The following is a 16,895-nucleotide window of genomic DNA, read 5'->3' as shown; positions in this document are numbered from 1 at the left end:
GAACCAAAGATCTAGAAGAAAAATGCTCCATGTCCCATCTCTATCCCATGTATTCCCCCTAACTCCATGAGTCATTACCTGGGAGGTCCATGACTTGGATGGACACTCCGATGTTCATCAGGCTCCGTAGACCCTCACGATTGATTTCCCTTTTGTGCCAGTAGATCCGTGCTACATAAATAACTAGATTCACATTAGGCTGGGCCTTCAGGAAATCCCTGATTTTCTTGGAGCAATACCCACAGGGACTCCAGGACATGTACCAGGTGATGGAGCAGCGGGCAGAAGGATCAGATCTTGGCTTCTGAAAGACATCTTCCAGGAAGTAGATTTCAGCATGCGCCATTCGAGAGCTATGGCAACAGCTCTGCAAGGGGCTTTCGCTATTGCTCCACTTGATTTCATAAAGCATGTATTGCACCCTTCGAAGGACACTTGGGTCATAACTGTCTATAAATGTCTTCTGGGATATCTTCCCCCTAAAACATGAGAGAGATTCTAAAGCAGTGGTCCCCAACCTTTTCCATGGGGTGGGCACTGGATGACTAGCCGCCGAGGACCATGGCTGCCGGACAAGGAGCTGCCAAAATGCCCCCGTGAAACAGCAACGTCAAGAGGCATCGCCACCAAACTGCTGCTGTGAAGCAGCGTCATCAAGAGGCTAGTGCTTCTTCTTGTTGCCACTTCTCAACGGCATTTTGGCGGCTGCTTGTCCAGCGGCCAGAAGGCAGATGAATAGGGATGCCCTGGCGGGCGCCATGTCACCCATGGGCACCTCGTTGGGGACCCCTGTTCTAAAGAGTAACTGACTGCAGCTTTATTGCTAAGAGCTTGCCAGTCACAAAAAGTTAAAAATGAGAGAGATGGGAAGGAGGCACAGATAAATGGAAAGGGAACTCACAAGGATAGACAGAGATTCAGATATAGTGATGAGAGAAAAGAAAGAGATGAGGAAGATGGAGGGTTAAATCTAATATCACACTGATGAGAGGGGAGTGAGATCTGAACCTTTCCTAGCTCCCACTTTCTCTGTAAATCTTGTGGAGGACATGGGTATGGAGCTTTCATTCTCACCCCTGTGTGATGCCTCTGGATTCATGATCTGTGGGAAAAAGAATAGAGTCACCTGGTGCACAGAGAGAAACATAAGGGAAGACAGAAAGGGAGGCCTCCCAATGCATCCTCCCTGGGACCATGTGACCCATAATTGTTCATTCTCAATGGACAGTTTCTAATCAGTACTGCTGAGGAAAGCAACTCCCTGCTAATGGATAAGGGATCATCCTGGCCCCCAATATGACCACTAATTTAATCATGAGTGAAGGAGGGAGATTGCCCATTACTTACTATGGAACAGTGAAAATCATCATTATTAATAATAAAACAACAACATTAATAATAATATCTAGGACATGGTCCAAAGTTCATTGAAATCAACAGGACTCAGGCCCTCAAATTGTCATTTATAACTGTAAGATCCCACTGATGCCCAAATATCGGTTCTTTCCTTTCTTCTTTTTTTAAACTTTTATTTTAAAATGTGGATGCTGCCAGAAATACATTTGAAAATAAAATTAATAATAGTGTTTTCAAAATGGAGATTTCTCAGGTGACATGCTCAAGCTGGTTCTGTTTTGGAACAGAATAACCATCCCTTGTTATTTGTATTGAGACTCTCAGAAGACAAAACAGGATTGACATGCCATGGGAACACGGAGAGCAAACTGCAAGGGGCACTTCTCATTTCCCCCTCAGCACCAAGAGTTAGTGGTAACAAAGAGTCTGTATCTTTAAAATTCCTTCATCAGCATTTTCTTCTCTGCCATTTTCATGATTCTACCATTTTCAACTCAATCTGGGAGCCCACACACAGGCATTCAGACAGTGGTGAGCTGCAGCCGGTTCACACCGGTTCACGCGAACCGGTTGTTAAATTTAGAAACCCCTTTAGAACCGGTTGTAAAGGGCTTTTAAATTTAACAAAGGCTCCGCCTGCAGCAGCTCCCTGCCCTGCCCTGCCCCCGGCCCCAGCTCACCTGGCTCCAGCTCTGCCTCCTCCTCTGAAGGCTCCCTGCCAATCAGCTGTTAGCGCGGGAAGCCTGGGAGGGCTGAGAAGGAAGCAGCAGCTTCCTGCAGGTGAGCTGGAGAGGGGAGGCACAAGGAGGGCTCTAGGCGCCGGGCATCCCCGGCCCCCTCCAGGCTGGCCCCCAACCCCGACTCCGGCCGGGTGGCGCGGCTCTGGGCCGGCCCCTGGCTCTGATCCGGACCCGGACCCCGGCTCCGGCCGGGCGGCGCGGCTCCGGGCTGGACCCCGACGCTGACCCCGACTCTGGCCGGGCGGGCGGCGCGGCTCTGGGCCGGCCCCCGGCTCTGACCTGGACCCCGGGCGGCGCGGCTCTGGGCCGGACCCTGGGTGGCGCGGCTCCGGGCCAGACGCCGACCCCGACTGCAGCCCAGCACCCGTGGCTCCCAGCCCCGACTCTGGGTGGCACGACCCCCATCTTCAGGCAGCGCGGTAAGGGGGACAGGGAGCAGGGAGAGGGTGTTGGATAGAGGGCGGGGGTGGATTAGAGTCGAGACTGGGGGCAGTCAGAGGGCAGGGAACAGGGGAATTGAATGGGGGCACGGGTCCTGGGGGGGCAGTCAGGAAGGACCAGGGGTTGGATGGGGCAGTGGGAGGCAGTCAGGGGCAGAGGTTCCAGGGGCAGTCAGGACAGAGAAAAGGGGTGGTAGGATGGGGCAGGGGTGCCGGGGGGCCATCAGGAATAAGAGGAGGGGTTGGATGGGGTGGCAGGGGGCAGTTAAGGGACAGGGAAGGGGGGTGGATAGGGCAGGGGTCCTGGGGGGCAGGGCAGGAGTCCCGGGGGGCGGGGGGGTCATCTATCAACCCCTCCGTTGCAGTCTTTTTAGGAGGAGGGAACCGGTTGTTAATATTTTGGCAGCTCATCACTGCATGCAGGGATAGTCAAAACATGTCCAGACATGCACAGACACATATTCAGCTAGGGCCTGATCCAAAGCCCATTGACATCAGTGAAAAGAGTCCCCTTGACTTCAATGGGCTTTGGAGCAGGCCCAGAATGAACACATGCTCTTACCTATAAAGAAACTTGCACCAGTGTAACAATTTAGTTACACTGGTGCAAGTTTTCGAATATAGATAATCCCGGACAGACACACAGATATAGACACACAACAAAAATCTGAGCTGTTTGAGGAAAGATGGCTCCAATGGGATGTACTAATTTTTATATATATAAATCTTTTTTATAGTTTTGTACATGTACCTCTTTTGCTTTGTAACCTAGAGTGCCTCAGCTCTGCTGTATTCTCTCACCTTTTGTTTTTGTAAGAAGCACTCTTTTGGGATTTAAGCAAGAAAATCATTTTATTGTCAGTTACTTTATCTTTATTAAAAAGTTAGTAACTAAAAATACAGTTTGGGTATAAATAAACTCACAGAGACAAACAGACATAGATTCACAATAGCCATACAGATGCACATACATCTATATGCCCATAAAGTCATATAGGCTTTAACACATATAAATGCACACTTATACTGTATGGATATACACACACAAGCATATATGTATATATTTAAACACACACACACGCACTACATCTTTACCTCTGTTCCGGACAGTGGCCATGGCTTTCACTACAGCCTCCTAGGCTGTGTCCTGTTTTACTGGTGTGTGTTTCTCCCTTTCATCTTCTATTCCTGATAAGAGAAACATTAGATTAGAGAACCCAGCATGCTGACCAACATTTTCTCATTAATTTCAGAGAGCATCCTGCCTCAGCTCTACTCCTCCCCTGCCCTATACCTGCCTTCACCAAACACTGCCTGAGCTCTGTGCCTGTGCCTCCACCCAACCCTGCAGCACTTCAAACCTACTCCCTGTCCTGCCATTGGCCACTGGGCCCAGCCAACCCCACCCCAACTGCACTCCCATTGGCAGAAGGAGAAGCAAAAGTAGAGTAGATGTAAACGTCCTTCTCTCCCCCCCACCCCCTTCCTCCCTGGGTTAGTCAGCAACTGGCAACACTTGCCTGTATGCCCGGGCACCTGATGCTCTTGACAGTAAAGAAGTATCCCAGTGGTGATGTTGGATAGGAGGAAATCCTCTATCTACCCCTCCGTTGCAGTCTTTTTACTTGTAAAGGAAACTAAAATTTGCAGAGCCTCCTCCTAGCTGGGCCCTGTACATACAATGACATTTCTTGGGAGCCTCCAGAAAGAAACCTGAGCTAATCTGTGCATTGGGTCTAACTCAAAAATACGAATTATAAACAATAGACACTTAGATTAGAGTTAACACAGCTTTACTTAACACTTTAAGGAAACATGCTATAACAGACTACGATAAATTGTCACAACTAATTTAAATCAGCAGGGGGCAGTTTGATCAATCAATTAACAAATAGTTTACAGCAGTAAATGAAATGTATCTAACTTGCATTTACACTGACACCATTTACCCCAGCCCGGATGTCTGGATTTCAGAGTTGTAAATGCTGGCGTGGGTGCACTTGAAGATCATGATGCTGAGGACAGCACTCTGCTACTCCACTAAATCTGACCAGCCAAGGCAACAAGAGGCAGAGTAATTCTAATTTGACATCATTTCAAGCTGCACAACTCTGAAGACTGGAGTTGTTTTAACCAGACGTCAGCAACTCTGGGTTCTGGTTAGATGACAACACCACTCCACCTCTTCTCAGGACAAGCTCTTGAAGACTCTTTGCTATCCCCCTCCCCTTGCAAGCACCTTCCCAAATAGGGTGACCAGACAACAAGTATGAAAAAGTGGGACAGGGGGTAGGGGGTAATAGGAGCCTATATAAGACAAAGCCCCAAATATTGGGACTGTCCCTATAAAATTGGGACATCTGGTCACCCTAATCTGTTCCTGTGTTCCCAAATGAGGGTGGCGGTTACTCACACTGCCTTCACTACAGGCCCCACCTAGGCCAGCTCTGGGCACAACAACAGTGAGTCTCTGCCTGGGCTCCAAGGAAGCCCACAACAGATGCTCTGGAGAGGCACAGTAATGGAAGCCGCCACCAGAGGGCGGGAAGAGACGAGGACAGAGAAAATAACCTGGTTCTCATCCCGGCGTTTTTAAAGTAAAAACAGGACGGCCAGGCCAGGGGGTAGCTGGAGGTAGGCTCCCCCACCTCCCCTGCAGGGCTCCCCAAGCCGCACTCCCCATGGCTCCTAGGGCTGACCCCCACCACGTGGTGCCCGCAGCTGGGGCTGCCCACCACAGCTCCACACTGCCCACCGTGGTGTCTCCCGCTCCAAGCCCTGTGTCACCCGAGGCTGGGGCTGACCCCTTCCCCATGCTGTCTAGGGCTGGGGTTGTCCCCACCCCCGAGCTCCCCTGGCTGAGGCTGATGCCCCCCCCCCCGAGCTCCGCGCCTCCCTTGGCTGAAGCTGATCTCTCCCCCCGACCTCTGTGCCTCCCCTGGCTGCGGCTGATCCCTGCCCCCCAGCTCTGTGCCACCCTGGGTCAGCTGTGAGGCCAGCACTGCTTGCCAGCAGCAATTTTCTCCACTTTCCTGCTGGCGGGCAGTGCTGCCTTCAGCTGACCCCCGGGCTGCCGCCGCCTCTCTCTGCTCTGCCTTGCAGCCAGGACAAATGCCCAGTTTTGGCGAAGAAGTAGGGACGGCCAGGACAGGACTGAAAAAGGGGACTGCCCTGGCCAAAATCGGACATATCGGCACCCTAGCCAGCCTCGGCCCTATTGTTCCCAGCCAGCCACTCACTCCCGGGACCAACCGCTCTGCGTTGTGTCCCCTTGCCCCTAGGTGGCTGCTCACTCCGGGGGTACCCCAGAGAGAACATGGACCTGGCAAGCTCAGCATCCCTGCACCAGCCTCTCCTCCACTGTAGTATGATGAGTCCCTGTGGTAAAATCCACCCTCTCTTGCAAACAAGGGCTCACTCAGCTGAGGGGGGGCCTACCTAGCTCAATGAAAGGAGGCGAGTCTGGTGAGCCCAGTACCAGAAACCACCCTTACGGAAGCAGCAGCAAAACACCTTCCTCACCCTCCTCCTGCACAAGTTATTGCTTGCTCCTCCTCATTGTCACCCTCCCAGGCCCTCCTCCTGCACACGACATTGCTTACTTCTCCTCAGGGTGGCTTTAGACATTTTGCCGCCCCAAGCATGGAGGGTCCGCTGGTCCCGCAGCTTTGGTGGACCCTCCATCCCACGACTTCAGTGGATCCTCAGCAGGCACGCCTGCGGGAGGTCCACCGAAGCCGCAAGACCAGTGGACCCTCTGCAGGCAAGCCGTCGAAGGCAGCCTGCCGGCAGAGCGCCCCCAGTGGCTTGCCGCCCCAGGCACGTGCTTGGAGCGCTGGTGCCTGGAGCCGCCCCTGCTTCTCCCCTCCCCTGTCCTCCCCTAACACTGAAAGCTTGTTTGTCTGAGTGATTGGCTGAACAAGAAGTAGGACTGAGTGGACTTTTAGGCTCTAAAGTTTTACATTGTTTTATTGTTAACTGCAGTTATTCTTTTTTACATAATTCTACATTTGTAAGTTCAGCATTCATGATAAAGAGATTCCACTACAGTACTTGTATGAGGTGAACTGAAGTTTCTTTTTCACAGTGCAAATGTTTGTAATAAAAAATAAATATAAAGTGAGCACTGTACACTTTGTATTCTGTGTTGTAATTGAAATCAATATATTTGAAAATGTAGAAAACATCAAAAAATATTTAAATAAATAGTATTCTATTATTGTTTAACAGCGTGATTAATCACGATTAATTTTTAAAGGAGAGGTGGGGATGTAGGGAGAGAAAAAGCAACCTAGGAAGGAAGGGAGACTTGAGCAAAGAAAGCTTAATTAACTCTATCAAGTTATCAAGTATAGGCAGCATTGGCAAGTTTAAACTGAGAGAAGATATAACAACATAAAAACGGTCATACTGGGTCAGTCGAAAGGTCCATCTAGCCCAGTATCCTGCCTTCTGACAGTGGCCAATGCCACGTGCTTAAGAGGAAATGAACAGTACAGGTAATCATCAAGTGATCCATCCCCGTCTCTCATTCCAGCTTCTGGCAAAAAGAGGCTATGGACACCATCCCTGCCCTTCCTGGCTAATAGCCATTGATGGACCTGTCCTCTGTGAACTTATCTAGTTTTTGTGGGTTTGTTTTTTTAATCCTGTTATAGTCTTGGCCTTCACAACATCCTCTGGCAAAGAGTTCCATAGGTTGACTGTGTGTTGTGTGAAGAAATACTTCCTTTTGTTTGTTTTAAACCTGCTGCCTATTAATTTCATTAGGTGACTCCTAGTTCTGGTGTTATGAGAAGGAGTAAATAACACTTCCTTATTTACTTTCTCCACACCAGTTGTGATTTTATTGACCTGTATCATCTGCCCCCTTAGTCGTCTCTTTTCCAAGCTGAAAAATCCAAGTCGTATTAATCTCTCCTCATATAGAAGCTGTTCCATACACCTAATCATTTTTGTTGCCTTTCTCTGAAGCTTTTCCAATTCCAATATATCTTTTTTTGAGATGGGGTGACCAGATCTGCACCCAGAATTCAAGATGTGGACGTACCATGGATATACAGAGAGGCAATATGATATTTTCTGTCTTATTATCTATCCCTTTCTTAAGGATTCCCAACATTCTGTTAGTTTTTTTGACTGCCGCTGCACATTGAGTGGATGTTTTCAGAGAACTGTCCACAATGATTCCAAGATCTCTTTCTTGACTGGTAACAACAGTTTAGACCCGATCATTTGATATGTATAAGGAAAACTTAACAGGAATGTAAAAATAGTTGAGAAAGAAGGTTATATTATTAGCTCTGAGCAAAGAGTGGGACTCCATGGATTAAAACAGTTGGGAACCCATATTCCTGGTTTTTATTCTGGCTCTGAAAGGAGAGTGGGGGTTGTTATCTGCTCTTGCAAAAGCTGAATTTTTCCACCAGTGTCTGTTGCTTTTGTCTGCATGCCAAATTGATTGCAGGATTGCTCTTTGCTGCGCAGTTAACTGTTTCTGGGCAACTCCATGCGTTAATGCACCAATTTTAGGTCTTAACCTGCTCACTCTCAGTTTTCCACTTTGAAATTCTTTTTTATCCACTACCCGGCGAGGGCAGGGCGCAGCTCCTGTCTCCTAATGTGCTCTGTGAACTATTCCATTGTTTCCTTCAACTGATTTACTAATCCAGTGAAAGTATTATTTGCTACTTCTCCTTCCTGTGCACTTACTTCTCCTGTTCTGACAGGCACCAATCTAGGTCTTGGGGTATGTTTTACCGGAACCTGGCTATCATCATACGGTGATGATTGCAGTGTGGTGGCCCTGCCCATGGACTGCTTGATGGCTTTTGGTCTGGGTCATTCTACATGTTCCCATTGCACCATCCATTCCAGTCATCCTATGTGTTCCATTTTTTAATTTTGCTAAGGCTACCTTTTTCCATTTCTGTCTGTAGCCTTCAGTCACTATATAAGTACCTGAAGCCCATTGTTGCCCCACAAGATTTATAAGAGGGAATGGCATTTCTTTTTTTTGCAGATTCTCTACAGCTGTTTCCAATTTTCTAATCTGTTCCTGTGCTTGCTATAATGTATCATGTCTCCGGACTGCTTGCTGCCCTGCTAGGAGAGCGGGGACTTTACAGGGGCCAGGCTCTGTTGCTTTTCTTGTTTCTTTTAACTTTTTGTTTCTGTTACTTGTCCCACCAATTTTGTGGTGTGTTGTCTTAACCATTTAACAGCCATGGTCATAGTTTGCAATATTGTACGTCTTACTCTTATTATGTTTCAGTGCTACAGTCTCTGCCCTCGCCTTACAGATTCCAGTCCATGTTTCTTCCCCATGTTGATTTTTAAACTCACATGGACTCCTTTTTTCATCACCCAGTGTGTCCAAACCTTATCACACTCTGAGGGTATCTAGGGAGGGGATTAGGGGTGTTCCCTACCTCGGAGTTTTCTGCCATGTTAGCTTGCGACCCCTGCAGCGGAGAGCTCACCACTTACCAAATCAGCAGTTGGGGTCACCAGTGTTGTCAGCTGGCGTGTGTGTGTCCTGTCTGTATGCTGTCTCAGTCCTGTGCAGATAGCTGATTCAGCAGACCTCACTAGTACTAGCCAGAAAGACCACAGGCTCGGTTCAGTGGCAAAGGCGCCAGGCCAGGTTTATTGCTGACGAAGCAAGATCCCAGTGCCCCAGAGGAGCTGCAGATACACTAACACATGTATGCCCGCAACAATGGACCAGCTCAATCAGCAGTGGGACTTTCCGCTGCCCCTTAGGCTGGGCAAAGATGCCCCTCCTTTGACTTCTCTTTTACACATTGATACAAACAAGTTACGTATTACACTTTCAATGTGGTTAGTTACCAACCCTACACCTCATACCTCTTGGTTTGAACAAAACATCTCTATCCATAATCCTGTCCTCCCGTCCTTGTCTTACTCCGGGTCAGTGTGTTCCTGTACCATTTCCCAAGAATGTGTTTACGTGAATATCCAGTACCTAGTATTTAGGACTGCCTGTGTTTTAGCAATGCTTGCCATACCTTTGCCAAGTTCAGGTACTGGACAGTGAACTTGTGAGCAAGTGTCTGCTTTATGACAGGGCCTGACTTTGACTCATAGCATGGCCTGGCTTTGCTGACTGTGGTTCAGGCCTCAGGTCTTGCATCAGGCCCGGTGCTCTAGGTAGGCTCTGTCTCTCTACTACCGCCTGTACTTCTGACATTTCTATTGGACCAATGTTAACGTCAAGTTGATCAAGTTCATGTTCCATCAAAATCTGGTGCTGAAGTGGGTCTAAGTCTGTTGACAATGTCTTTGAAATGTTCTGCCCATCTGTTTTTCTGTTCTACCTCCATTGTAAACATTTTCCATCTTTGCTTTTTACTGATCCATTTCCTGTTTTGAAATGTCCACAAATTTCATTTGGTAAATGGTTCTGTGATTTTCTGTCTTCACAGCAGCTTCTGCTTCAGCTGTTAGGTCTTCAATATACCTCTGTTTATCTTTCCTTGTGTTGCTTTTCTCACCTTTGTCTACTTTCTTATTCTCATTCTTCCCTAAACTTATCTGAACAGAGTGGTTCAATGTGGACACAGGTGGGAAACAGGGCTGCATTTTACTGCTGCTGTTGTTTGGCATTTCCATAGACTGGATAATGAAGATTTGTATTAGCACCACAAACCAGGGTATAGCATGGGTAGATACCAAATTCCTAGATGACTTACACTTTGCTGATCATATTGTGCTACTGTGTGATGCCCCCCAAAAAGTTACAGGCAAAGACAAACAACCTAGCAAAAATAGCTGGCGAATCAGGTGTCAGAATTAGTTATGCTAAAACAAACATGCTTGATGCTCAGACATAAAGCAGTAACATCACATGAGAAAGCAAAAATAGGAAGAGAGTAGAAGAGGTCACCTACCTGGGCAGCTGGAGACCTCGAGCAGGAAGTGACATCAAGGATAGGAAAGGCATCCACCACATTTACTAAACTCAGCAACACGTGGAAATCAAAGACATACAGCACTACAACAAAACAGGATTTTTAATTCAAACATAATATCAGCCGTAGGAGTCAACTCCGTGGGTGCTCCAGGGCTCCAGGGCTAGAGCACTCACCGGCAGCCTCCCCCACCATCAGCTTCCCGACCGCCTGCAGGCCCAATCAGCTACTCCCCCTTCCTCCCAGCACCTCCCGACCGCCACAATCAGCTGTTCAGTGGTATTCAGGAGGCACTGGGGGAGGAGGGGAGGAGCGAGGGCAGGGTGCACTCGGGGAAAGAGGTGAACAGGGTTGGGTGGGAAGAGGCAGAGCGGGGTGGGAACATGGGGGAAGGGGAGGAGTGGGGGGGGCCTGAGGCAGAGTGGAGAGTCGAGCACCCCCGGCAACTCATAAAGACAGTGCCTATGATATCAGCACTAACATAGGGCTGTGAGACTTGGGGATCTACCAAAATGTTAGACAGAAAACTGCCTTCAAAAACAAGTGTCTGAAAGATTTTGGGCATTGGTTAGAAAGATCTGAGAGTTACCGAACAGCAGCTTGCTCCCACTAGAATAAGAAGGGAGTGTTGGATGTACATGGGGCATGTACTCTGGATGCCAGCATACAGACTGTCCCATGAAGCTGTCAAGTGGAAACCAACTAGTGTGAGAAAATGAGGGCACCCAAGAGGAACTTTAAGAAGCGGCTGGAGCAGGAGGCATGCCTAGTGGTTAGAGCAGGAGCTAGTAGCCCAGGGTCAGACTGGGAATCAGAAGCCAGATGCCAGAGCCAAGCGTCAGAGCTAAAGGCAGGAATCAGAGCCAAGGGTCAGAGCCATGTCCCCTGGAGCTAAGCAAGGCAGGAGCAGGGCTAAGTCCAAAACAGGAGCAGGACTGGAACAAGGCAGGGGCAAGGCTGGGAATAGGCAAGCTCAGGAGCTATTGCAACTGTGGCCAAATGCTTTGAGCAGCCGCCAAAGTGCTGCTGCTGCTGCTGCTGAGCTTCAGAGCTGGCCTGCTAACTCTTCCCAGGAATCAGGTGGGGTAGGCAATGTGACAGCCCACTGCAGGCCAGCTGCATTCACTAGGTAGCCCAGAGACTGGCTTTGCTGCAGGCCTTGATTCCTGACTTTCTTTCTTACTCTCATCACCACAGTATTTACATGTGTCTTTAGAGTATGTCTACACTGCAATTAAAAACCTGCGGCCGACCCATGCCAGCAGAGCCGGCCGGTGGGGCTCAGACTGCAGGGCTGTTTAATTCAAATGTAGACTTTTGGGCTTGGGCTGGAGCGCAGGCTCTAGGACCTTGCGAGATGGGAGGGTCCCAAAGTTCACACTGCAGCCTGAGTCTGAATGTCTACATTGCAATTAAACAGCTCTGAAGCTCGAGACCTATAAGCAGCAGGGTTCCCCCACCCCCTTCACATCCTACACATGTTAATTTCCCCACAGAGGTGCAGGCCTTTGTCACCTCTCCTTTGGAATACTACAATGAGCTCTGCCTGAAGACCACATGGAAACTTCAGCTGGTACAGCATGCAGCTGGCTTAGTGAAGTTTCCTGCAGGGGGCACATGATTCCCATGCTCTGTGATCTGCCCTGCTTCTGATTCATTTCTGGGTATAATTCCAGCAGGCAATTTTGACCCATAAAGCTCTACAAGATTTGAGTTCTGGCTCAGAGACCATCTCTCTGATTGGGTGGCCAGTTAACAGGTTTCAGGTGTAAAAGCCATGTATGACATGCTGACGTCTCCCAGCCCAACTGTCTCTTTGCCTGCACCAGTCCCCCGTCTAAGAGACCGCCTCACTTCTAACCCCATAGATCCTACTGACTTGATCTCATTTCTTACTAATCTCTGTGTCATTCTTCCCTCCCTCCTGTGCCTGAGCTAGCTTGCCTATTGCTGTTTAATCACTGTACATGTGCTCTAAGGGATAGATTTGAGTCACCCCTTTTTCAATTAAAATAGATAAATGAGAAAAGTTATGCTTGTGGTATCATAACTTGCTTTGGAATTTGCTCAGCAGTTAGGCGCATATAATAAGGAATACACCTGATCTCAACCCTGAGGAAAAGGATCTGTATGACACTTGGTTTTGGTCACCAAGAGCACATTTCATCCCCAGGAATTTGATTTATCAAACTTCTCAGACAGTAGCTTCCAGGGAACTCCGGTACGGGGCAGCATGCCCCTAAATGGCACATGAAACTGAGCTGCTTGCTGTACTACAATGAGAAAGGTAGCATACATTCCCCTGGCCTCTTCTTGAAGAAAGAGCCTAATGTGTGCAATGTACAAGGGGAGCTGCTCAGATGGTGCTATTCACCAGCAGAGGGCGCTCGTGTGCACGCTATGCAGTGGAATTAAGCGACCGATGAGTAGATTGAGCATGACACTTAAAAAGTTGATGGGCATCCCATAAGAAATTAAAGGGAAGGATGCACTATGGTTAAGGCAAGAGTGTGGGAATCAGGAATTCTGGTTCTGACACTGTCATTCAGTGAGATCGCGTGTCACTCACGACTCTGTAACTCAGTTTCCCCATCAGGGGCGGCTCTAGGAATCTGGCCGCCCCAAGCAGGGCGGCATGCCGCAGGGGGTGCGCTGCCAGTTGCCGGTCCCGCGGGACCAGCGGACCCTCCACAGTCATGCCTGCGGGAGGTCCGCTGGTCCCACGGCTCCGGTGGACCTCCCGCAGGCATGACTGCGGAAGGTCCGCCGGAGCCGCCTGCCGCCCTGCCGGCAAAATGCCACCCCAAGCGCGCGCTTGGCGCACTGGGGTCTAGAGCTGGCCCTGTTCCCCATCTATAAGCTGGGGCTAATGCCACAACTTTTATAAAGCACTATGAGATCAGCAGGTGATATGCGCTCTGCACTATTAGAGGAACTAAATGTATTTTATAATGGTCTCCTGTAAATATCTCATGGTGGGGGAGATTTGACTCCGTCAAAATGATTAAATCTCCTCAGATCACTTATATCCTGAGTACATTTCCTTCTCCTACTCCAGAAGCAGACCCCAAAACTCCCATTTTTGTGCTGTTTCTCTTGTTCCCCTGATGCTACCAGTTATACACTGGTACTGCACCAAGATATTCACACTCTCTGAAAGAGACCATTTAAAAAGGAAGGAAGAGAAGAGCACCTTCAAGCATGATTGTTTCAGAGGTAACACCCCAGTTTAGTTTAGATGCAGGATATTTTAGGAAAAGTATTTCTTAAATGGAGGATTTTCCACTGGAGCCTGGTGGATGAGGGCTAAAGACAAACTCTGTTTTGATTTAGAGTTGGAATCCAGGGGTTTCTGGGAAGGAGGAGGCTAGTATCTTGAAGGCCCATATCCCTGCCCCTGGGGATGAGATGGAGCAATAGCCCAGGGGTCTACTCTTGCTACCCCAGGGGCTTATGGGAAGGATTGGGGGCAGTATCCAGGGAAGAGGAGGCTCTCATATCATTGCCACAGGGGCTCCTGGGATGGAAGGGCGGTATCGGGGGGGAGAGTGAGTTGTCCCTGCCCCAGGGGCTTCCGGGATGGATAAAGGGCAGTAGTCCATGGTTCTATTCTCACTGGCCCAGGTGTTTCTGTGACCAAATGTATGGGAGTGGTGTCTCTGTGCCCCTGAGGTTTCTGGGTTGGGGGGTATGGGGACAGGGGTGTCCTTGAACTTTCTCACAGATTGAGGTGTTTCAGAACCAGGGTTTGGATTCAGGACCTTCACTAGTTTGTACATACAAAATGTTGAATGTAGAGTGCAGAGCACCCTCCTGCACATACTTTCCCCCCACCCTTGACCCTTAACATATCCCTGTTAACTCCCTCTCCCTGTTCATGGATGCCCTCCCACCTCCCATTCTGGAGACAACCCCCCCGACAGACAAGAATCCCAGGTTCAGTGGAAACATTGTGTCTCCTGATCAGTGAGTCACCTGCTACACCAGCTGCTGTTGGGAAGGTGATGAGTGGAAAAAGGAAATAGAGGTGAGCTCTCTGGGGCTGAGAAATGTGGTGCTCGTGCTGCAAGGCTTGGGGGACAAGCCAAGAGGAAGGTGAGGGGAAAGGGTCTCTCTCTCCGGGGTGGCATATCATGCAAGTCAGGAGAGCGAGGCAGCCTCCTTTTCTTCTCTCGGGGGCCACGTCTGCACCAGGATTTCAGTCACCTTTTACCTTAATGCACCATCATTTGCACTGGTGCAGTTTACCATGTCTCGAAACAATACCACATAATCCTGTCCATCTCTAATGATCAGCAATGAAATAGTTAATGCTCACGTTTAAAGTGTCCCCATCATGCTTTAGCATTAATGCCCAGAGGAGATGAGTGGGACTCAGGGAGCCCACACCTCTCTGAATCCTTGCTTCAGCCTGGCTGCAGTGTAAGGGCACATTTACACTGTGGGGTTTTAAAGGCTGTACCTATACCAATTCATCTGAGCTGGGTACAGCCACCATCCTATATGGAAGCCATTGTACCAGTGTAAAAAGGGTCCTGTGCAGGTGCAACTCACCCCACGGGGGTAACCATGTTTGGAACCAGGTTTAGCACAATCAGGCCACACGCCATGGGCTACATGCACACCTCACGTGGGCTGGAGTCGGCCTGCCGGCCAGCTGTGTAACCCCTCTGTACTAGGGAATGTCTACATACACCTCAGCTCTTTCCACGACACGTACAGCTAGTGAGTTAACCACGGTGCTTTGGGTGGAGAGGTTCAGGGACTGGAGACAGCAGAGAGGGGTTCTATGGCTCAGGGAGTGAGCAGGGCAGAAGGAACATTCTGTTTCATCTGTCTCATTCCCAGCTGATGTGGGCACTAAAGGAAATACTTATGGGAACACTTTGCATTAGCACAGCCCCTTCAACTGGGGATCTCAAGCGATTTACTATCTTGAATTAGTAAAGCCTCCCAATCTCCCTGAGTGGTAGCTGGAGTGGGTAAAGAGAGACAGGGAGAAGAGGAGAATGGGAAGCAAGAGAGGAAGAGATGAAGGAGAAAGGGAAAGAGTGAGGGAGAAAAGTAGGAAGGATGGAAGTAGGAGCTGAGGCAAAGTATTTTACCTCTTTCTCTCTATTCCTTCTTCCCTCTCTTCCCACCCTCTTCCTACTCTCTCACGTTAAAGACTGTCTGCTGCCCCTTAGTGGCCATTTTAAGGAATGTGATTCCAAACTCTGCTACTTCAGAAATTGTCTCTGTGGTCTGTGCAAGTGTTTGTGCACACACATATTTGTTTGTCTGAAAAGTTCTCTTTAAATGGACTCAAAAATCTTTTGCCACTACCCAGGAGGTGCCCTAGCTTCTCAGAAGTGTCCAGTAGACAAAGAACTTGGGGGTCAGTGATCTCTACCCCATAGTAATCCCATCTGGAGTTGGACTCCCAGATGGACAGGCCTCTCTCGTCTCAGTGCCACAGGTGCTGAGTTCAAGATACCCACCAAGATTTGGGGCTTGTCTACATATAGAGATGCATTGGTTTAAGTGTAAGGTGGATGTGAAGTTGATTTTGTTCAGCTAGTGCAGAAGGCTGTGTGGAAACTCTTATTAGCGAGACAAGGTGGGTGAGGTAACATCTTTTATTGGACCAATTTTTGTTGGTGAAAGAGAGAAGATTTTTAGGTACACGCATGGGTGGCGGGTATAATAGGCCAGGGAAGGCACTGCAGCCAACCTGCTGATAGACAACTGGGCCGCAGTGCCCCCCCTTTCCGGAGACCCACACCATCTCTTCCACTCCACACCTCACCCCTGAAGGTCCCTGCTGATGGGGCCAGTGGCTCAGCCGGGGGTGGGGGCCTTCAGGGGCGGAAGGAGTTGGTGCTTGAGGAGGCTGCCAGTGGCTCGGCCCGTCCCGTCCCGACTCTGCCGACTCTGCTGGAGGGGGGGAGGGAGGGCATCAGGGGGGGTTGGCCCGGTGCTCGGGGAGGGGGTGGCGGTGGCTCAGCCCGGCACTTGGATGGGGCAGCGGCTCAGTCTGGTGCTAGGGGAGGGGGGCGTGGATCGAGGGGCCAGCGGCAGTGGTTTGGCTCAATGCGGCTGGGGTGGACGGGCCGTGGCTCCTCTGGTCGGGGGGCCCCTCAGAGCTTTTCCTTTTACCGGGGTGTGTGTGTGTGTGTGTGTCAAGGCTCCAGCATGCAGGTGGGTGGGGCCTTGAGTGGAAGGGGTGGGGCCAGCGGGTTAGCCTCTCCAAAGGGGGGGTTCACCCACCACCCATGGTACACAGAGCTCTTCAGACCTGGGAACTGTACTCAGACTGTCACAACTAAATACAAGGTGGATACAGCTCAGTGGCTGGTTTCATCGGGAGACTGTTTTTTAGCTAGAGAGAGAGAGTGGTGTCAGCTAGGACACTGGTGTCCTCTCTGCTTACTGTGTGTCTCCTG

The 16,895-nt window shown here is 49.6% G+C and overlaps 1 protein-coding gene across 5 annotated transcripts in view; it reads right to left on the bottom strand.

The window, feature by feature from the left end:
- The window catches only part of LOC123355412 (C->U-editing enzyme APOBEC-1-like), a 37,362-nt gene extending 26,704 nt beyond the window's left edge, over window positions 1-10,658 (bottom strand). Inside the window, exons 1-4 of one of the 5 annotated variants that reach the window (XM_044997894.1) lie at window positions 10,450-10,658; window positions 3,632-3,724; window positions 1,075-1,102; window positions 79-479 (exon numbers count right to left, since the gene is read on the bottom strand). In XM_044997894.1, coding sequence (XP_044853829.1) covers window positions 79-479; window positions 1,075-1,102; window positions 3,632-3,653 — 451 coding nt within the window. In that variant the 5' untranslated portion in view covers window positions 3,654-3,724; window positions 10,450-10,658. Of the gene's footprint in view, window positions 1-78; window positions 480-1,074; window positions 1,103-3,631; window positions 3,725-3,834; window positions 3,863-9,025; window positions 9,246-10,449 lie in introns of those variants that run through there. The other 4 variants (XM_044997903.1, XM_044997912.1, XM_044997876.1 and 1 more) reach the window with 4 other exon arrangements.
- Window positions 10,659-16,895: the final 6,237 nt, after the last annotated feature.

This window comes from Mauremys mutica, chromosome 1 (genome assembly GCF_020497125.1).
Source record: "Mauremys mutica isolate MM-2020 ecotype Southern chromosome 1, ASM2049712v1, whole genome shotgun sequence".
Lineage (NCBI taxonomy): Eukaryota > Metazoa > Chordata > Testudines > Geoemydidae > Mauremys > Mauremys mutica.
This window is presented reverse-complemented; position numbering and strand designations above follow the sequence as displayed.